This window comes from Leptonotus elevatus, chromosome 13, assembly GCF_054856555.1.
Source record: "Leptonotus elevatus isolate MCC_2025b chromosome 13, RoL_Lele_1.0, whole genome shotgun sequence".
Classification (NCBI taxonomy): domain Eukaryota; kingdom Metazoa; phylum Chordata; class Actinopteri; order Syngnathiformes; family Syngnathidae; genus Leptonotus; species Leptonotus elevatus.
The window spans coordinates 15,377,501-15,401,556 of NC_141251.1; the positions used below are offsets into that span (position 1 = coordinate 15,377,501).

The 24,056-nt window shown below is 38.1% G+C and overlaps 1 protein-coding gene across 3 annotated transcripts in view; it reads left to right on the forward strand.

Moving 5' to 3' along the window:
- LOC147163972 (uncharacterized) overlaps positions 1-3,482 on the forward strand; it is a 10,303-nt gene extending 6,821 nt beyond the window's left edge. For 2 of the 3 annotated variants that reach the window (XM_086093325.1, XM_086093327.1), the window contains one exon: positions 3,274-3,482. In XM_086093325.1, coding sequence (XP_085949451.1) covers positions 3,274-3,438 — 165 coding nt within the window. In that variant the 3' untranslated portion in view covers positions 3,439-3,482. Of the gene's footprint in view, positions 1-2,392; positions 2,459-3,273 lie in introns of all 3 variants that reach the window. The other variant, XM_086093326.1, reaches the window with a different exon arrangement.
- Positions 3,483-24,056: the final 20,574 nt, after the last annotated feature.

Below are 24,056 nucleotides of genomic sequence, written 5' to 3' on the forward strand. Positions count from 1 at the left end.
ATGTATCGAGGGGCATTACTAACAAAAAATAACTTAATTGGATAAGATTAGATCACAATGAGCATGTTTATTTTTCCGGATTATCGTGTATTTTTTTTCATTGGATTATAAAAATATATAGCTATAGATAGATCCTTTTTTTTTTTAGGTCCATGTTCAATGTCGAAATAATCTCCATTACTGTATAAAACACCCATGTCGCATGTTTTGTCAATACTGTGCAGCCCTCACAGATACTTAGTCCTCACAATGTTATAGTTGTGAATAACTGACACTGAGGACAGTGTATTCATACACCGTGACTGTAAAATAAGTTTTGAGGGCTTGGAGTTATTATACAATTCATACTCTGGTCAGGTATGGATTCTCTGAGGACTGTGTATTTTCTTGTTTTTGTTTCATTGTGAAAAATAGACGTCACCAATTTACACAAACCTGTAGTGCAGAAGGATTTATTTATTTATTTTTGTAATGGCAAATAAAATGAGTTTGCATTTACAATACTTTAACCTATTAATTGTTCTGTATGTACTGTAACTGTGTAAATGCACAGGTACAGTCGTGTTACTAAGAATTGAATTTTATATGTATTTTTCTCTTCATGTGTACCAGGTTTCAACTGAAGCACAACCTGAAGACATAGCTAAAGACATAGCTGTCACAGACCAAGTTGACCAGGTGACAAGATTTCTTTTTGAATGTTGATGTTGAAATACATTTTTCAGAAGCAAGACGTTGCACAATTTATAAAAAAAAAAAGATCTTGTCGCACGAATTGCTCATGCAATAGGTGAATTGCAAAGACATGCAACAAATGAATATTGGATTGTATACTTTAGTCTGATTTTGACCAATCAGAGACTACCTTAATTGCACATCACCATACGAGAACCGTATCGAGGGGCATTACTAACAAAAAATAACTTAATTGGATAAGATTAGATCACAATGAGCATGCTTATTTTTCCGCATTAACGTGTATTTTTTTTTCATTGGATTATAAAAATATATAGATATAGATAGATCTTTTTTTTTAGGTCCATGTCGAAATAATCTCCATCACTATATAAAACACCCATGTCGCATGTTTTGTCAATACTGTGCAGCCCTCGCAGGTGCATAGTCCTCACAATGTCGTAGTTGTGAATAACTGACACTCTGAGGACAGTGTATTTACACACTGCGAATGTAAAATAAGTTTTCAGGGCTTGGAGTTACACATACAGTCCTCATAATTCATACTCTGGTCAGGTATGGACACTCTGAGGACTGTGTATTTTCTATTAATTGTTTCATTGTGAAAAATAGACATCACCAATTTACACTAACCATTAGTGCTGACGGATTATTTATTTTTGAAATGGCAAATAAAATGTGTTTGCATTCACAATACTTTAACCTATTCATTGTTCTGTATGTACTGTAACTGTGTAAATGCACAGGTACAGACTTGTGTGTTACTAAGAATTGAATTTTATATGTATTTTTCTCTTCATGTGTACCAGGTTTCAACTGAAGCACAACCTGAAGACATAACTGAAGACGTAGCTGTCACAGACCAAGTTGACCAGGTGACGAGATTTCTTTTTGAATGTTGACGTTGAAATACATTTTTCAGAAGCAAGACGTTGGCACAATATATAAAAAAATATCTTGTCGCACGAATGGCTCATGCAATATGTGTATTGCAAAGACAAGCAACAAATGAATATTGGATTGTATACTTTAGTCTGACTTTGACCAATCAGAGACTACCTTAATTGCGCATCGCCATACGAGAAATGTATCGAGGGGCATTACTAACAAAAAATAACTTAATTGGATAAGATTAGATCACAATGAGCATGTTTATTTTTCCGGATTATCGTGTATTTTTTTTCATTGGATTATAAAAATATATAGCTATAGATAGATCCTTTTTTTTTTAGGTCCATGTTCAATGTCGAAATAATCTCCATTACTGTATAAAACACCCATGTCGCATGTTTTGTCAATACTGTGCAGCCCTCACAGATACTTAGTCCTCACAATGTTATAGTTGTGAATAACTGACACTGAGGACAGTGTATTCATACACCGTGACTGTAAAATAAGTTTTGAGGGCTTGGAGTTATTATACAATTCATACTCTGGTCAGGTATGGATTCTCTGAGGACTGTGTATTTTCTTGTTTTTGTTTCATTGTGAAAAATAGACGTCACCAATTTACACAAACCTGTAGTGCAGAAGGATTTATTTATTTATTTTTGTAATGGCAAATAAAATGAGTTTGCATTTACAATACTTTAACCTATTAATTGTTCTGTATGTACTGTAACTGTGTAAATGCACAGGTACAGTCGTGTTACTAAGAATTGAATTTTATATGTATTTTTCTCTTCATGTGTACCAGGTTTCAACTGAAGCACAACCTGAAGACATAGCTGAAGACGTAGCTGTCACAGACCAAGTTGACCAGGTGACGAGATTTCTTTTTGAATATTGATGTTGAAATCAGTTTTCAGAAGCAAGACGTTAGGAGTGAAGAGTGTAGAGTAGATGCTAGGGCTGAACTATATAACTAACAAATATAATCACAACAATTTTTTATGCAATGTGTATTGCCAAGACGTTCAAAATATTGTATCCAACAATAAGCTTGTATGGGACTAAAATTCCTATCTGTATCACACAATATCTGTTTTAGGGGCAATGCCATAGATTAAGCATATTAACTATCCCTCTTGTTAAATGCTTCATCTCATCTTTCGAATAAATGTGACTAGATTTATAATAATCCTTAGTATGTGCACAAACTTTAGGTTCTAAATGCTTTTCTAGTTTGCTCCAGCATCTGGCACATATCCCGTTTAAAAAAAATGCAAAACTGCTTGATGATGAAGACCTTTGGTAAATTAACTTTAGCACATTAGCCCATCAATGGCGGGAGCTACTTCTGCCGCGAGCGCTCGACACTTTTCTCAAGCTTCTACTTCGAGTGTAACATCACTAAGTAACAGCGAAGTAAAGCTAGTAAATATTTATGACCACCCGCCAAAATGAATTTTAACCCGCATCTGGCAGGTTAATTTTAGAGCCACTGTATATATGCATATGTATGTGTGCATCTACTGTATATATGGATATCATTGCTGTCCTGTGAAAAACACGTTTCCATTTTTAGGTCGCGGGCTGCTCTCCGGTAGCTCCTATGGTGGAAGTGTTTTTCACAGAACAGCGACAATATGTGTATGTATGTATGTATGTAATAATTGTTTTCGTTTAAAAAATTAGGTTGCTGATGTATCCAGTTCAAGTGAGGATTCGTTAGCAGAGGAATATGTTCCAGATTCTCACAGTACTTCGGACACTTCCTACATTGAACCTGTTTCAGAAATTCAGAAATCCGAAGGTATTTCAGGAATGAGCTATGAGAAAACTGCTCATCCTTTAAGATGAGAGGTAGTCATGTTTTAAAGAATAAAATGTTCAATGTTCACTGACTCTTTTGCATCTGGTTTCATGTCTAGCTTATCCATTACAAAGCTGTGTTTGACCTAGATAACCTGTTCACATAAGAAGCAGTTTTATTAACATACCAGTTTCAGTCTGTCCTAAAATTGTAAGTTGTAACATGAGCACCATGTTAAAACTTACAATTTTAGGACAGATCAGGTATGACTTTGCATTTCACAGTATTGTTATGTACAACAATGTGTCCTTATATCAGGTAAGTCATTACACATCAATGCCATTTTAGTTTGTGTAAAGTCAGAATGCCAGAACTTTCAAATCACTTCAGTGACATGGTTGCTGTGTGTTGTGTAAACTTTGTCCTTGTAATGTGAGTTGGTCCTCATAATTACCATTTTTGCAATGGGCGTGGCTTATTTAGGTCATTATCTATGTCCTCACAATTACGGATTTTTTCAGGTTTTTCTTTTTTTCGTGTGTTGAGTTTTTTCAAGTTTTGAAGTGAAATTTTCCTGGACAACCCCAAAAAAAAATTTTGGGTGCAAGTCCCATCTCTCTGGCATTAGCAGAAAGGGGTGTCCCTGTAATACACAATTAAACCGGTTTGGAAAAAATGTCCTCATAATACACAGAGGCAAGTATGTGTGTGTGTGTGTGTGTGTGTGTGTGTGTGTGTGTGTGGGTGTGTGTGTGTGTGTGTGTGTGTGTGTGTGTGTGTGTGTGTGTGTGTGTGTGTGTGTGCGTGTGTGTGTGCGTGTGCGCGCATGTGCGTGTGTTAGTGGCAAAGCAAAAGGATGGGAGGTGCGTTAGCTGTGAGAAGGCCTCTTTCTGAATAAGAATGGTGAAGCACTGGGCACCAGAGTAAGGTGCTGCATGAACAATAACGTCTGGTGCCGCTGTGGATTGTGCCGCACTCCAGACGAAAGAGGCTCTCACTGCAGATGTGCTGCTGACATGTTCTAGCAGGTGCATTGCAGACACTTAATGAGATCCCGAAATTATTGAGTTCCTGTCTACCGGATGTAAAACACAAAAGTTATGTCAGATCTGCCTAAAAACTCACTTGAAACATTCCAATCTTTACAGTGTGAATGCACAATAAAGATGGTGCTGTATATACTATAGTACTGTACACGCTGGTCCAATTTGGGGGGATTTTGATTTGGGGGTTAGGATTAAAAGGGGTTAGAGCCAACTCTATTTCTCTGTTATTTCTTTGTTTTCTCCTTTATTGCTCATTTACCCCCATTTACTATTTTGTTTTTTATTTCAGTAGGTACAGTGTAGTTGGAGAATGTTGACACTATCTGACATTTTTCCCTTAACGATTTTGCATCCAAGAAGCTACTACCTTATCTCTAATATGGAACTGGCCGACAGCCCCTCTTTGAAGAATGCATACAGAGAACAATGAAGTGGAATGAGAGCCTGTTATTGTTATTTTGTTATTCAATGTTTAATGAGTAATTGCTCCATGTTTTATGTTAATATTTTTGTACAGTCATTTGTTTCAGCTAAGATAGTTTTTTTACAGTGATAAATAAATACATAAATAAATAAATAAATAAATAAATAAATAAATAAATAAATGAATAAATGAATAAATAAATAAATAAATAAATAAATAAATAAATAAATAAATAAATAAAGTTGAGTTCAGGTGATTACTTGTATGCAGAATTTTCCGTCATTGACTTAAAAATACATGCACTGAATCATGCATCGACCAGGAGGCAAAGTTGAAAAGCGAGAGGCTGCTGGAGGCATTTTGGTTGTTGAGCTCGAAAAGAGAATGACTCAATCTGTGACACTTCTGAGTTTTGACAGTGTGAGTTATCTGTTCGGTGGCTAATCTTGAGCGGCGGATGGTTGTGGTCAGAATGTTGTCAAGGCGGAAGTGCTGAGGGAAACATTTCAGGTGAAAGTCTTTGCAGTAATCCATTCCTTAAACTGCCTGGACTGCATGATTGAGAACAACAACACACCATTTCCTCCAGTCGGGCCCGCAACCCTAAAGTGATTAATGTATCCATAGTTGAGTTATTTTATTGATATGTGTTGCATTTGCCTTTCAAAAGTTCAAAATAAACTCAGTCGACACCCACTGCACACATTGTCTGCAAACTTGCTGGGACTGTTCAGTTAAATTTTTGTCTCAATTCAAATTTGTTATCAGTAGTGGTAAAGTGTATACTATTGTATATAAAATACTTCTTAAAATTGCATTCTTTATCTAAATTGCTCAATGTGATCATACGACTCAATAAAATAGGTACAGCTTAGAGGATCATATAATTATCCACATTAAATACATTATTTTGAGTCAAGTAAATTGTGATTCACTGTTTATTGCCCCGAGCTACGCTATAATTAACCTTTCTTAATCTTAAAATCACAAGAGGAGGGTTGTGTGCAATGGCTGAATATCACAAGATTACCAGAATGATAGAAAAGTGTCTGGTGCAACCTAATGAGGCTGTGTTTGTTTACCTCTTGGTACGCCTGTTTTCAGTAGAATCTGCCAGGATTTGCCCGACAAAAATGCCAGTCTTTTGAGAAAGGTCAATGAGACTGAGACAAGGCCGCTCAACTCGGCTTCCTTTAATTAGCTCTGGCTTTGTGCTCCTGTCTCATTCTGTAGCGCCGCGAGAACCATGTTCACCCTTCAAGATGTGGCCTGAACAAGGAACGACCTGAGAGGAAGCCAAATGAGAATAGTGGTCATTATCAGCTAAGAATCCCTGTGCTCAAGCCAAAAATATATTCAATGCATATTAAAAACCAGTGTGAGAGTGTTAACATTATTGGCATAATGTTTGACAGCTACACTCACGGGAGTTACACCTATCACTAAATCAAATGCATTGCTAGAATTGCAAACATAATTGAGGTGTGCATTTGCAAGTTAATGAATGACAAGTCGGGGCAGTTGAGAAGATTTAAAATCTGCGACATCCAAATCCCCTGGGTCGCATGATGCTGGTGTGAGAATGAAAGCTTCACTGGACACTTAATCTTATTTTCATCAGATGACTGCCAGGAACAAGAGCAGGAAATGTTGAGAAAAGGTCAGATATTTGTCACAGCTATATAATGAAAGTTGCTTTCTCAGTGGTACGGTTGGCTTCACAGGATGGTGAAGTGGAGCTTAACCACTTGATCTACTTTTTCACTCTCACCTGTCAGATAGAAAGCTAGAGTTCCTATTATTGTGCAGACCCGTTGAGAAATAATCATTCTGAGTCTGACACACAGGACACAAAATGGAGGCAGTGGTGGCACCCAAACAAATGATCTATCTAGCTAAATGACTGGCTAGCTAGAACCTGTAAACTAGATAAATAACTAGCTAACTTAAAACCACAGATAGTTTTAAATCAAATGATTGGTACCTGTATTTGTCTGTCATGTTGGAGGTTGAGATCTAGAGAATAAGCTAGATTTTGAACTGAAAGATTGTAGACTGAATCATTTCTGTTTGTTTGTTTACTGTAATCAGCTAATTTAAGATCTGTTGTTAATTTTCCAATCTCACCAGTATTCGCCTCATGGTTAGATAGCAGTTAGCAGCTGGGAGCAGTGGTGTAAATATCGCCGGTGCAGCCAGTGCGGCGCGGTGGGGCCCATGACAGAAGGGAAGAAAAGGAAAGAACGAAAGAACGAAAGAACGAACAAAAACGGGGAAATAAATGGGCAGTGTTATTTTGTAAATACGATGTCGGAAATTATTTAATCACTTGACTTCTGTCAGTCACGATGAGTCTCGATGATGTGATGCGAGTTGAAAATAGAGTGGTATAGTGTGTGTGCCATCGTCGCCGTCATTTTTTGCAAAAAAAAAGAAAAAAGCGGCGCGCAAAAAAGAAAAGACAAAAAAAACATGACGTTAAGGCTATTGGAAGAGATGTGATAGATGTGGTTTGAGTCCAGGCCATGAGGCAAAATCGAGTGTCCCGCTCCCACCAGAGTCGAGCTGTAGCTTGCCGGCAGCGAGCTCCATCGCAGCGAAGCGACCCTCCCGGCAGTCAAGAGGTGGCTTCCCTGTGTCCCCGCCGCCTACGCAGCCTCAGGGGATGCAAAAAGCTAACATTGCATTTGGCTCAGGCGCTCTGGACCATTCTCCAGATAAGATAGACAAGGAAACAGGTGTTTTTCTGACAAATGCTACTTTAGACCTATAGGAGCGTCGTAAATGACTTCGCTGAGCGCGACGCGAAGATGAGCTTCTAATGAGTGAGTATAGCTACACCAGGGGCCTCTCAGCATGGTGTTACGCCACTGGCTGGGAGTCATGCATACTATATGTATACATAATATAATACCATAGAAACAATCAACCAGATAACTCAGCACTAAGAGAAGAAAACTCAGAGCCTCCTCCCACAGTTGGGTTCTTACAGTATATTTGGTTTCAGAAATTGAAGCGAGTGAAGATGACTTCTGTTTCTTAGAAAGACTCTAATACTGTAGTAGCAAACCGGGTTCTGGAGGATGAAAGCACTTACAGGCAGAGATCAACACTGCAATGTCTGTGGAATTAAGTCTTGTCTCATTGGAGAGGATGTTAAATGCACCTGCAGTCGAGCCACTCCAGAGGGATTTGAAGGTTTCCAGGAGAAGTCAGACACAGATTGATGGTACCCTTCAAGAGGAATCCAAGCTGAAATGACTTGAAGACCCTAATGTTTTACCACCATTTTTGGGGGCTTGAAAGAGTTTTACAGCTGGCCACAGCAAGAGTGTGTCATCTAGGCCCGATTCTTTGCAGTAATCTTGTAATGAATCATTCTGGTACAAAGAACATTGATTTGTTTTGTATGAGGTCAAAACAATTGCAATTCTGGTGTGAGGAGTCCCAATATCATCTTGGAGTAACAGCTTAAGGTACTTTACCCAAAGTTGGAAATCTGGTTCAAGTGTTGGTGAAGAACTATTGTGGAAGGTCATATGGGTCCAGTTGCATCGCCTATGTAGGACGATACAGACCACAGAGTAAGACGACAAGGATATTAAGTGCTGGGCAAAATAGTACAATATGTATGCCTATTTGTTTGAGTCGAAAATAAAAGAAAAAAACATAAGTCTCTTTTGAAGTCTTAACAAATGAATAAATGATGACATAAAGTTCTATTTCAGAGGACTGAACCCAAAATTTTAAGTTTGAATTTATGACTTCAACAATGATGGTGAATGAACGAGATTGCTTGCAATATTATATTCATATTCCATCCCGTTTCAGCAGCAAAAAGTTTTCTCTGGCACTTACGTTTTGTAAAATATTCTATCACCTTTTGACTTATTTTCCGGGCCCTCTCCCACCACTCGTGTTCACGTCACACATGTCGCACCTCAAATATGGCGGTAACAACACGGTACACCACCTCCCATTTGTCACACAAAGCATCAGTTAAATTCAACATACAGTAATTGGTCTCGTGAAAAACAAAGCAAAACTGACATTTTCAGGAATTTATAACCCACCCAGATAACCTAACAAGGCTTAAAAAAGTGGACATGTATGAAAAAAGAGGACGTTTGGTCACGCTACAGTTAGCTTTCTTGAGTTCTGATATTTCAAAGGACCTAGCAACCATCGCCTACGTTTTTTGTCAGAGTTTGAAGCAGGAGCTGAATCTAATGATCAGCTAATCAGCGAGCTTTGCAGAAGCCTGATGACGATCCTGATCAAGAATCAGGTGTGTTAGTGGAGAGAAACATGGAAAACGGGCTGGATAGGGGCTCTCGAGGACCCAACTTGAGCACCCCTGATCTAAGGGCATGACATAGGGAAATGGCAACAAACAGCAATAAACAAACAAGGGACCAACAAGAACTGAACAAAAGACAGGAGATTAAATGCCCACGAGGGACGTCAGGCAAACACAGGTGGATCACAGAAAGCTTGACGAGACAAGGGAAGGACTCAGGGACAACATAACAAAACAGATGACACAGATGGACACAAACACCCAAAACTAAACAAAAACCCAACCCCACAAAACCGAAACATAACAGTTTCATTGCCTACCTATATTTTTGTGTGAAAAAGTCCAAGATTCAGAACCAATCCAAGTTCTGAATTGAGAAGAGAAACACTCCTGTCATGTTGAGAAATATGCTATGGCATGCTGTCAAAACGTTTAGCGGTGATTTGTCATTGCATAGTAACTTATATGAAAGAGTGTCTCTTGTGTCATACAATTTGTTAACCATACGACTGCACCGACCTTTAAAGACGAGTAGCTTGTGGTGAAACTGATTTGGTTGAAACACGGTATCTGTCTGGCAAATGGAATATTATACCAAAGCTTGGCAACTTAAACTCATGTGTGACAGCAAAAAAAACAACCTTTTTTGGGGGGTCAGAATTCTCATGTTTGACCATATGCAAAACACAGTATCAGCAGATTCCATCATGTTCAACTTCTTGCCTCCCAAGAAACCGTCTCGCCTAGGGGCAAAGTGTAATGCACTTCCTCTGTTGATGAGGCATGGAGTCTGCTGTGGGAATAGGCGAGCCTGGGTCTAATGTCTGCAAAAAGTCAAGATGACTTACTGGTGGGCAAGTGTAAGTATGAGAGGGGTCGACTGAAGAGAGGTAAAAGGGTCCTCAAGCTGCCTGCTAGGGACTTTCACTCTCTCCTGTATCGATTTCTCTGTCCGCTGTGTAATTAGGCTTCAGTGAAAGTGAGTGGGAGAGGAATGGATGAGAGGAAGGTTGTCGGATGTTGTACGGAGGAGGCTGTGTTTGTATGTTGTGTCGATAAAGGTAAGAAAGAAAAGCAGGGTAGATAAGATGGTCGTTCTGCCACAATATCTAAATATCCTTTCCCTTCTTGGCTTTTTGTATTGGGAGTGTCTGAAAAAGAACGTGTGATGTTAGTTTTCTGTGTCCTCAGTAGGCCAAACACAAAGGCTGTGTTCACACTTGTCAGGTTGGGTTTGGTTGAAAGTAACTGTGACCGCACTAGCAATGTAACCCTCGTGTGCATCGAATAAACCCAGTTGTGGAATGGAACATTTAAGCTAAAGTTGATACTCCTACATTCCTGGATGTGCACATTACAAAGTAGTCCCCAAAAATTTCGTTTTTGTTCAGCCATTAAAGTTGCATCATTAAAGAGAGCAAGTTATTTCAACACTTAAATAGGAAGTCAACCCCCAATTTTTTTTGACAACAATATGTTCTATGCGGCCCCATGAGTCTAAATATGGCGTTCCGGTTAATATTGTTTTAGTGGAATATGTATTAAGCAGCAAAATCCTACCGTTTCACAGCTCGGCTTCAGAAAACAGGTGAGCTAAGATTGGTCGTTACCTGAGCCCTGAGTAACTGTGATGTCATCTTCAGTCGACAGTAAGTGGCAAAATGGCCGCCCCCTGAGATGGATAAAAACAGCAGGATTTTGCTGCATAACTCATATTACACAAATGTCATGTTTACAATAGTGAGGTCACATATAACATATTATTGTCAATAAATGTTTAAGGTTGACTTCCCTTTAAGATTGGTCAAATTTTGTTTTAAATTACACCAACATGTGGAATGACCAATGTGTGTGTGTGTGTGTGGGGGGGGTATGCTTGAAATTTAAGGGTTAAGATTTGAAAATGAATTACAACTTGCACCACAAATTATACAAACTTGTCTTTTAAATAGTGCTGTCAAAGATAAAGGGTTAACTCATTGATAAATCACAAAAAAATATCGCATTAATCATGTATTAACACATATTAATTACAATATTAATTTTGACCACAGATGATCCTTTAGCTTGACAGCTGATGATTACGTTAAAAATAGCACAGGTTGTGTTTGAGCAATAAACATAACTACATGCATTCAAGTAAAGCATTTAATACGTGTTTGCGTATGACATTCAGAATATTTGTTCATGTCAAACTACTGGGGTAATTTTTTTCTCATTTTAAATCATACAAGTAATTAACGGATTAGAAAAAGAGGAGGATGAGGAGAGTGAGAATAAAAATAACACATAACAGGTGCTTTCTCAATTTTTTTTGATAAAAAGCCTTTTTAATTAAGTGATTAATCATGATTAATTATGATTATTGTTTGACAGCTCTAATTCTAAAATTGTTATTTACATCAGAGCGATACACACCACAAACTAAACTCGCAATTTTAATTTTTGATGATAGCATACAAATGCAGATACATACATATTATCACCATGTTAAAGAGTGAATCAGGTCCTCTCTTCCACCATGCCACAAATGCTCCCTGGATAAATGAACACAAATTTCTCAATGGAGCAAGTCAAAATTTTCTTCCATCCTCAGTTCTTGCAGGTGTAATCCAACCTTTGTACCATTGAGCACAAAACACAGCAGCTGTTTTCTAGATTGAATGCATTATTCTGACCTATCGTTAGTTTAAATTAGTAAATTATTAGCATTACTTTATTACTAAGGTAAACTGTGGAGCAAAGATATCAGGGTTGGGAAAATGTAAGTAATAGCAAACTGATTAAGTGAAGAAGGCAAAACATATAAACAAATTTACTACCAACCCCCATAAAATGTGTCGGTCATAGAATGAGTCAGTCATGAAAATAGAATTAGAGCAGGGCTCAATTCATCATAAAAAAAAATGAAAAAAATAAAAAAGGATTAGCTGCTTCTGGCTTCTGACTCATTCTGATTCAGTTGTATTACAAATCATTTTGACACCCATAAATCCATTTCACTTCACTTGATGCTTGTTATAACACAAGTTACTGGCTCATGAACACTTGAAATGCACAATGGTTTAATTCTCAGATATTCAAATAAAACTACAAGCCCTTTTTTTTGCAGCTGGAGAGATTTTCAAATTGAAGGGTTACACTTCATTGTTTAGCCTCTAAACTGTCCCTAATCAAATTCATTTTAATTCAATTTATTTTTATGGCAGCCAATTTATTGTCGGGACCTTCTTGTTGTGATGCATCTTTACAGTTTCTGGACATTCATGGCTAAAATAAATTATTTTAAGATGAAAAAAAGGTGAGACAAAATATATATACCACTATTAAAGGTTAGCAGCACATTGCCCTAGTTTAGTAGGGGGAGACCAGTGCTAGTTGTATCACGGGTAAGTTGTCACATTGCAATTTTCTTCTCCACCAGAGGGTGCAACAAAAAAGTAGAATACTAGTTTTCTTCGTATAAATGGTCAGGGGTTGTGTACTGTCTGAGAAGAAAATAGCAAATTGTGAACTGAGATGAGTGCCAGTTATCTGTTTTGCACAACCCAAAGTAAACATTTTCAACTTCATATATTTTGAAACAGCCGTTTCATAGACATATTCTAGCAGCAAATCATATGGATTTGTTAGAGGAGAGATTCAGGCATCTTGTCATGTCACTGCTCTGTTTTAAGATAACTTTAAGCTATAGCAAGAATTAGCCAATATGGTAATTTGGGGCAACTTGTCTCAGTCATTTTGGGGTTTGTTGTCACATATGCAAAGAATGGGACAATGAAAAATGCACCTCTGGCAACTCTGTTTACGTATGCCAGAACTGTTCTTCAGATTAGATGAGTCTGAAGAGTGAGGAAATTAGTTTGCTAGGTTTTGTTTAATTAAAAAAAGAAAATAATGGATTTTCTAGTTGTTGGAACTACAGTATGCCTACATGTCAGAACTGGTTTAAGGTTTATGATGAAACATCCATCCATGAACCAAAATGCTTTATTTTATTTTATTTTTTCAATTTAATCTCAAATTTCCAGTTTAAGGGAAGAAAAACAGGCATTTGAGACTGAGAGCTATGACCGACATGCCTGCAGTTCCTAAGGACTTTAATCTATTTCCTAATATTTTATGTTAAAGTTTGCTCAATGACTATATGGTAAATTTTCAAGATCAATGATAAACAATTTCTGTGGCTGTAAAAACAAACAACAACAACAAAAAACAGTAGAATTAGGACATTTTTGTCCTTGTTTTATTAGTTGCAAAATCCAGTGTGACATCTTACCCCATATGGTGTGACAATTTACCCATTGGTGGGGCAACATGTCACATGTTAACTCCCTCTATTTGATGGGTAATAACTGCACTGAAAACAAAAAAATACCTAAGACTGTGGTCTTTCATCTGGTATACATTTTGTTTATATATGATGTATTGATTCCAAGAAATATATAAAAGTATAAAAAGTGATACAACTAGCCCCAGGCTCTCCTGCGTCTGCCTACAAAGTCCTGAAGTTGTGGGCTAGAATATTGGGTTTTAACGCTTCTGTGCAGAGTTTGCATGTTCTTTCCATGTTTGCATGGATTTTCTTGGGTACTCCCGCAACCTCTCACATTCAATAAACATGCATGTTAGCTTGCCGGTAATTGACAACTCAGTGTGAATAAGGAGTGCAAATGGTTGTTTGTCCATATGTGCCCAATATGTCTTCTTCTGTAAATGACCTCAATAAATGACTCTTAGTAATGTATGAGGCATGCCACCTCTAAATTACTTCAATGAATTAATTGAGAGTGTATAGATACTTAAAGAATATTGCATGATTGTTGTGGCTTTGCATATACCGGTGTAACAAAACATTGCTGAAGTGTAAAACCAACAACGGATGAAGGATCCCACATACTCAAGTCTTGATCAAATGCATTTGATGTCTCCAAGAACTCACTGGGGAATCTAATAGCAAACCAGAAAGTATAACAGCAGACATCAAGGGGGGTGCATGTTCTTGCCTCCAATATCTTGTGCCTGTGAACTCTGAATGTTAGATCCATGTCCATATTACACACAACAATACATACAGTATAGTTTTAGTCTTCCTCATAATTAATGTACATCTATGCAAGTTACACACACACACACACACACACACACACACCCTCCCCCCAGCTATAAAGTTGGTTAACGTCTGTATCATTTGAAAAGCATTTCTGAGTGGGTCCATTTTAAGACAAACATATGAGAAATTACAGTAAATATATTAATATGTCTTCGTATAGTTATGACTCCAAGCTTCACAAACAGAGTCATACTTGTTTAAATATTTTATTCAAGTTGTACATGGCCCTTTGCCACCGTAGTTGTTGCTCTCCAGCAAGGCCATTCAGCACACAGACACAAAGAACAACTTTATAGAACAGCGTGTGAGTCAGAGCAGTCTGGAGAAAATCGGAGTGGTGTAGTGTTATTAAAACCTTTTGACTGGCTTTCGTTTTGTGCCGTTTGGCTTGGGTGAAGTGGTTGATAAGAAAAGGGATTTTACATTTTCAGTATGCAGGGAAGAAATATAAGTGATTATTTCTAATACGTACTTATGTCTTTATTTGTGAAAAATAGATTGTGAAAAACGACTGCCAACATGCTTACGTAGTTCACTTCAAATTCCTATCAAACAAATTTCTCTTCCTCATATTGCCCTCCATTTGTGTACCTAAGAGAAACATGTAATTATAATGAGGGCCCGACCTCATCAGAAAAGTTGCTCCAAATGCTCAGCGGTATCGCCAAAGGAGTCGCAGGATCGTAATTAAGTGCCTTCGTGTAGTCTATCCCTCCATCAGGTTGATGTTTCCCCAAGACACTTTTATTGTAATTTAGGATTAAATTATTTTTGTTTTTTAAATTTATACGGCCATGTTTAGAGTTGAATTACAGCTGATTGTTTGAACATCGTGTGTTAGTTATTATAATACAGTAATCTCCGTAGCAGGCGTTAGCACTAGCATTGACGCTAGCTTTACTATTGAGAGTTGTTTTAAGTTTTTTACATGCCATTTTAAGACTGAGAATTGTCATATTATCCAGGTCAAATTATGGATGAGTGGTTAAAATTAATTTTGAGGTCACGGTTCAACCGGCTAATCTACTTTACCACTTCACAATGATGGTTAGAACTGGTTGATTAATTGCCAATCACTTGTTTTGGCAATAACAACAACATGGACGCCTCGCTAAAATCAACATGTGATCAGTAACACGGTCACTTGTAAAATAATCAAGCCTGCATGTCCTCAGATATCAGTTAGATTGACTTGCATATTAAAGTCAGGAGCGGAGAGGGCCCAGCTCGCACATCATGAACCTAGTGAGGATAAGGACTGCTGAAAATGTATCGACACATTAAAGCAGATTTTATCTTCAAATGAATAAATAGTTGAATAAATCAAATCATTATTGATATGGTTTCATTTGAAATTGCTTGTGTGTTGCACTACTATCAAAGTACTCTCATCTATATTTTCATTAATCAGACTGAAAAACAACATATCCAGCCTTTGTACGCATTATAAAAATAATAATAATACATGAGTAGTTAATTTAAATGTGTTTAAAAACACTTGACTTGTTGTCTGGAAGGATGATGAGAATATATGGTCAACATCAGCACATCTTACTGATTATACTGGAACACCAATGTTGCAAAAAGTTCAGTAGTTGATTGGATGTACTGTAATCCATTGGGAGAAAAATACTGTATATAACTTTAGCTCTTGAGATGAACATGTGAAATGGCACTCACTATTTAAGTCAGTGGAGACAAAGCAGCGTGAAAAGACAAACGCCTTTTGGTGTGAGCAGGCTGAATCAGACCAATGCTGGAGTGCTAACGAAGGTGTAAAGAGAGGGAGATGTGAGAAAGGAATGAAACTGAGCAGAGGGGGAAAATGTTTCATGGTTTTGTCTGGTGGCACTTATCAGCAGCTGCCAGTCTGATAATTACGGCTCGAGGCCCAGTGCTGCTCCTTCAAGTCGGTCTTGACAGCCCAATTCAAGCTCACAGCCGCCGCACTATGTACTATAGCTGTTGGGAAGATGCTGGCTTTGAGAAGATATCACAGAAAGCATATTTGCCTGTGTCAACAGCTTGCATGTAAGAATCTTAAAAATAAATGGCCCCATTTAAAAATGCTGAAAAAAGATACAGGAGGTGTGATTGACATTGGCTATAAATGTGCACCCACTATAGTCACAGAGCATAACATGCACATTGGCTAACTGCTAGCCAGTGTACCTGTTATGCTCAATGGGTCTCCACCACTGCCGTTTTAAAACTTTTATACCCTTTTAGGGCCAAGGCAAGAATAGTTGGCTTCACTTCAACACTAATGTCGAATTCTTTACATAGGGCAAAAATGTCAGACAGAGCCATTGCTAACTTCTCAGAGATGGCCATAAGGAATATCGTTCTGTAGCTTTATAATAAATAAATAATATTGTAATGAATAATATTGAAGAGCTTTTTGTGTGGTTTTTTTTAATGAAGTTATTTGTAGACTGCAGGGTGTGAATGTACGGCAATAATATTTGCAAAATGGCTAAGGGGCGCAAGAGAAAAACGATCCTGATTTAAGACCCGGCGTTTGTCTTTGAAGAGTTGTGCCCACGTTGTGTACAATCAACACACTGTGTCACCCCCTCCCCACACACAGATAACTGATGTTCCTCTCCCCTCAAAACCACGAGCTATCCGTCTGAGACTTGTGCTTGCATCTTTTCTGTCCTCTCCAGTAAATTATATCTTACCATTGCTAGATAATTTGATGCTATTCCTCTGCCCTCCATCTCTCTTTTTTTCATGTCCTTCATTTCCTCTTTTCCCTCCCCTATTTATTTGATAAATGTGCAGACTATCTGCACTATTAGGAACTAACTCTTGTGTTATAAAACATGTCCTCATGTAACAGGTTATTTGACAGTTTGTTTCATGTCACTACATAAAATTCGTAAGATCTATGCTCAAATGAATGCTGGAACAGGTGCTCATAAAGGCTACATTTTATTAATTTATTAATACATCAGAGTTAAGAATAACAATCTCCTAATTCCATGCGATATGAGCAGCATCGGCTTGATTACTGCAATTCTCTGGTAATGACATGACATTGTCACCCGTTTCAAATCGTAAATATATATATACAAATATATATATATATATATATATATATATACACCCCGGGGTGTCCAATGTCCAATGGTGAAAATGAGGTCAGAACCCCAATTAATTATGTTCCGTAACTTTTCCTGAAAACTACCTAAGGATGAGCATTATCAGGCTGCAGAAACACTGCCCTATTCAAGTGGATACTACATTTCAAGAGTAGCGTAGAGTATTTTAGTGTGGGAGAGAGCCCTGTGGGTTCCCTGTAGCAGTCTGAGAAATTAATCCATAATCAAGACCAGGGGTGGGCACACTCGGTCCTCGAGGGCCGGAGTCCTGCAGGTTTTGGATGTTGGATGATCAACTCATCAGCAAGCTCCGCATAAGCCTGGTAACGATCCTGTTGATTGGGATCAGCTTGCGTTGAAAGAGGGAAACCTCCAAAACCTGCAGGACCCCGGCCCTCGAGGACCGAGTGTGCCCACCCCTGATCAAGACGAACCTCTTCCAGTTTTCGCTTTTACAATCTCAGGACTGTGAGCTAAAACAACATGTTGGTATCGTTTTTTACAAGTCAACCATGTTTAACTGAAGGACTGGACTGCACACATATTTTACTGTAGACATTATAAAGTAGACCTAATTTGAGTTGTTACATTAAAACATGTTTGTTTTTACACAAAATAAAAGCCAATTCCCAATTGTTCCCAGTTGTCGAGCAAATTCTTCACTTTGTTCTGTGTGAACAGAAGGCGTTAGTCATGTGAGCTGGTAAAACCGCACCAACCTCCTGCCAGAAATAGATTCAACTAGAATTAATCACACCAAATGTCACATGGATGAAATGGATATAACGAGAAAGTCTTCATAATTAGGCGCACTGGAAAAGACTAATCAAAACAGAAGGCTGAGGAAAGTACACATCCTAGAGTTGCATGTCGAAATACTGATATGATAACTTCACCAGTGTCAAATTAGTTGGTTTTGAGATCCAATTTTGCTTGATTTAAACTCAGGTCCAAAATTATTGGAACAGTGGGAACAGTGCCAGTTTATCTTTCTTTTGAATTGTGAAATTGAATTGACTGTGCTTGGCTTGACTGTACTTGGTTTGGCTGTGCATGGGTGGATGTTGTGGGCTGAGACTTGGCAGAGGTCAACTTGGCGAAGGTCAACTTGGCGGAGGCCGACTTGGCGGTGGCTGACTGATGAGCAGAAACAGAGGCGAACATCAGCCTGCCGCCATTGGGAGTGAGGAGCACCAGGGATACCCGGAACCGAGGATCCAGAGACCTAGGGGAACGTTACTAGAGAGACCGTGACTAGGTGAGGGGACATAATCATAACGTGAAGGTGACAAGGGGCCATGGTGGTGTGCATGACAGGGCTCAGGGTGGTGAACATGGCGGAGACCGGTGTGACGGAGAGCAGAGTGTGGAAAAGTATTCATCAAAAGAAAACCATGACGAAAACATACAAGGGTCTAGAGAGCTCGTAAAATAATCTAAGTCAGTGTCGATATCGGAGCCGAATCTGTGTCTACAAAACAATGGGGTGGTAAAGTAATATCATTGGGCAGGGAATTAAGTGCACGGGTCCAAGGGGGTTGGGTGAATGAGGGACAGAGGGGCGGAACCAGACAGAGAAAAATAACCTACATGGAGGGAATGGGGTTGGGCGGCAAGCTGGTGGCGCTTAGTATCTGACCGGCGGCGTGCCGACCGACGTCTGGGTCTTCCTGCTGGGTCCAGGCGTGGTTGGTCCATTCTGTCACGGAGGGGTGTGGTGGAGGAGCCACGTGCAGGGAAGAAGAGGCGTGGAGAGAGGCGAAGTCCTTATTAGTTTTCCTTTCTCTGCATTAACACCTCTATCATAATCTTATAATCGTTCACCTTGTGATTTTCTAACAGTATAAACCTAGTTGTATCTAAATTTAATGATCGTTCGGATTCTAAGGTGATTTCCTCTATGAGCTGCTGTTCCTTTTGTCATCAGTAAACAAGATGATTTGTAATGATATGTCATTTATGCCTAAAATTTAAAAAAAAATGTTTAGATCCCAGCATTGATCCCTGGAGGGACACACAATCAATGTCCAAGCATGCTGACTGAAAGTCATTTTCACAAATTGTGGCCATTCAAGTAGGTTTTCCCCTAATACTAAAACCTTCCAGCTTCTTGATTAATATGTCATAATTTATTGTATCAAACGCCTTTTTGAGATCAATAAACACACCAACTGCATATTCCTTCTTATCTATGGAGGTGATAACTCCTATTAATTTGAGTACAGTACTGCCATTGTTATGGATATTTGCAATCTGAGTCCAAACTGGCTCTCAGAAAGCAATTTATGTTTATTAATACATTTGTTAAATCTCCTGGTAAACAGTAGGCTATTTCCAATATTTTAGAAAATTGTGAGAGCAATGAAACAGGCCGGAAATTTGTGAAATGGTGTCTGTCCCTAGTTTTATACATTGGGATGACTTTTAACTTTGACTTTGATTTTTTGTTTAATTCAACAAGCCAAAGGGTGCAAGTGTGAGAGCAGTCTTAATTATGTACAGATGTCAATTTTAATGCTTATGAGCGCCAGCCATTGGATTGACTAGTGAGAACAGATTACACCTCAGAAACACCTACACAGTAGATGAAAGATGGATGTTAGTTCTTTCTCTAGTGTTGACATTACTATACGCTCAGACAAGTGACATCACTCACTTAATAATCTAACCTCTCATCTTTGAATGTTTAGATGAGTTATTGGATCAAGAGGCTGCTACATTGATTTGGCACTTGTCCTTGCTGCCAAATGATCTAACTGCAGGTATCGGCTTGCTCTTTTTTTATTTCTTTTTTTTGCATTCCCCAGATGAGCAAAAGAGCCTCATTTACTTGGACTTCAAAGACACTGCCGAAATTCTCTCCCATATGACTTTGCTTCCCTGGGGTTAAGAGGGAGGAGGTGCAGATTGTCTGCATTTCCTTTGAATTCCATCCAAACAGACTTTGATGATATAGTATCGCTGAGTATTACATGAGTCAACTAGATCACACTGAGGAAAATATTCATCTGAAGGACTATAATGTAGATCATGGTAAGAAATCAAACCTGGTTTCAACCTATGTCAATGAATTATGAGGTTGTTGTTTTTTAAATCTGTGTACGGTAATCTCTCAGTATATCACACTTCATCCTTCGTGGTTCGCTATAGTGCGGATTTTTGTTTATTTATTTATTTATAAGCGTCATTGTTACCATATGTTTTTTATTTTGAAAAGATATGTAGAAGTTTTCACCAACATGTACTAGGGATGTTCGATACCACTTTGTTTCAGACCGATACCAGTACCAATACCACTACTACTTATAGTGATATATAAAAATTCCTGAAAAAATAATAACCAATTTTAAAGAAAGACCCATGTATCCTATTATAGCCTTTTCCTAAAATTCCATGAAATGAATGGCAATTTTTCTATTCTTCAAATTTCTCATTCCCAGATTGTAAAACGACCACAGGAGAGTACCGATATCTTGAAATAAGGCCGGTTATCGGCCCAATACATACATATATTTTGTATATATATTCAATTGTACTATTAAATTATATTTACACCCTTTCACCTTATATTCGCAGATCTACAATATGGGTATTTCAATAGTTTATTTATACATCAAAAACAAGAGACGCCCTACTCAGCTTTTCACATTAGGGCAGTGCTTTTCAATAATTTTTTGTTACGCCCCTCCAGGAAGAAGACAATACGACGGCTCAAACCATTGAAAAGGTGAATTTAAATTAAAACAATAGCCTTTACACAAAACTATTGACTGCATGACAGTTATGTAAGCTTTGTCCTGTAACGGCTTTCTTAATGGAGTCATTAGGATGCTGCCGCCCGCTTCCTTGCTTAGCTCTCTCATTCCACGTCTGCTGTAATAATGATTAATATGACGGTGCTTGCTCACCTAAACGAGTTAGGTCCCGCTATTTGTTGCACAACTGACAGCTTTATTATCATGGCGCATCACTTAATGTGGAAAAGATAGATACAGATTAGTTTGTTGCCTCTGGAAATAGATACTGAGGCATTTGGGAGACATTAAAATAATCATTTTTTACATACCCCATATGCTTTACCACTTGTAAATGTATCGCCAGTTGGATGTAATGAAATATTTATGTCATAATTACTCATAAGTACACCTTGGTTTAAGCGGATGAGTGAATGTTTTTTTTTTTAACAATTTGTTGTTACCCTATAATATTTCGGGCAGCTGTTACTTAGATACAAGTAGTATTGTGAAGCATCTTGATAACTTGACCAACAAGTTTACATTTCAATACAAATATGTAACTACCGGTACTTACAGCCTACTGAACTTGTTTATATCAATAGTGTGTCTAATGTTTTTTAAGATGATAAATTCAATTATTTTGGCATCAGTGGCATCAGCTTGTCCCATAAATGGCCTAAAATTCCACATTGGACAATATGAGCTCTCCAGTCAGCTTGATGGTCTAATGGCCTAAAGAGCCACTTCCCACAAAATCATTGATTTTTGGGATATTTTTAGCTGAAGTCGGTATCCCAAGATTTGGCCAGAAATGTCAAGGGTGTGCGGGGGGTTGTGGACCCAAATGCAGAAAGCAGTCCGGGATGACAGGTGTGCTCACAATAATGTTTAATGAACAAAACATAAGAGGAAAACTAGGCTCTTGAAACTATCAAAAACACTCAAAGTAAAAAAACAAAACCGATTCAAAGACTCACTTGTATAGAGAAGACTAGAGGACAACCAACCAGTATGATGAGCGAAAGCAAAAAAATATAGTTATCCAACAAGAACTGAACAGAAACCAGCTGGACACGACACAAGTGGCTGAGGGATGTGATTGGTAGACACAGGGGCTGACAAACAGGTGGACACAAAACCATAACAAGATAAGGAATAGCATGCAGCTAAACCAAATACGAAACCAAACAAATACGGATCATGACAAGAAAATAAAAACAGAAAGAAAAAAATTCAAGACAATTGTTCTCAAAAGTTTCAAAATGTCGATATGTTCAGGTAGATCATTTTTTCAGAAATGTCAATTTGAGTGTTTGCTAGCTATTGCTGACTGATTGGATTAAGATGGAGGATCGCAAAAACATCTGGATGCTAATTAGATAACAAAATCTGTCTGTGGCTGAAAAAAAAACATGTTAACTACAGACAAAATATAAAATAGATACTGTATGTCATAAGTTATGTAACGATTGATCCATCATAGTTCTTCCAGCTTTTGCATTACTGAAGACATTGAAGCAACTCTCAAATGATGCCAGCTATCAGCCTGGTACTGCTGAACTACAAGTAAAGCCCCTTAACAGAAACTATATGATCATTTGAGTTAATAACAGGCAGCTACATGGGTTTCATGTTAAATCTTCTTATTTCCATCCTGTAGTTGAATTGCTACACAGCACGCATAATGGAAATTGTGAAGTAAATGGCGGTGTCATCTTTTATCAGCCTGGACGGATTGGTTTTACAAAGCAGAGAGAAAAGTAATCATAGCTTTTGCAGCGATTAAAACTGACGGTGATTTCAAACCATCTAAGTATGGACGATACAGTTGTGTCCTGAGTGCGATGGGGACGGCGTTCATATCCGTGGTTTGTAACGTACACTGATGATGAATTATACCTATGAAACTATTTGGTGGATTTAACATCACACTCTTTAATAACGATTAAAGAGGTACTTCAGTCTTGTGTAGGGTGATACTGTTGGATTTTAGGTGATTTACTTTTCACATGATTCGCCAGACAATGGAAATTGGCAATTATGCACTTCTCTATTAAATTGGAGCGTTAGATCCGTTCCCATGGTTGCATTGAGCTTTGCCACAAAGACATCTAACGTACAGCTGTTTACCCAGCAATTCATATTAATCAACACAAATCAAAAAGGTTATGCAAGCAATTTAATTCAGCCTTTACATACTGCATATCATATTTTCTTTCAAATATCTGGAAACCTTTTCACAGAACCTGTGATAGTCTGTGATCTCACAATGGGCTCCTCCGGTCTTCCTCTACCCGTTTCCATGGCAGAATAAAGAATGTGACGTTGAGGAATGTGACGTTAGTGAAACATCTTTTTATATTTATATAGAATATCACGTTGGGGAAGTAACCGATTTATCTGTTAGATTGGAACTGTCCCCTTCTCCCAAAATGAGATCACTTTGATTAAATCATTCTGAAACCCCAAAGGAGGCAAGATAGCTATAACTTATACTTTCAATTACCAGGATATTCCATTCCGCAGTTGCATTTTGCATATTGCAACTGGTTGCCCCATTTACAGAAACATATAATTGCATTCGTTAGACAGAGATCTTTGCTTGAGAATGTTGTGTACATGTGTGTGCGTTTTTTTTCTTGTTTAAAATTAGGAAAGTTAGTCTGTCAATGGAGTTCACACATACAGTATGCATACTGACATATACTATGCACCTCTTCGGTATGGATTATGAAATCATACAGTAAGTGGTGGGTAGCATACGCCATTCATTGGTATTGTTTGGATGGTTGAGTGTTGATGTGGAAGTAATGTTGTTAGAGAGGAGATTAGAATCCACTATTTGACAGGGGAATCAATGTGGTCTAAGGACAACCTCCTACCCCCCTATGCAGTTCTCACACAGCAAAGCATCATCACTTTTAGCATTTACCATTTA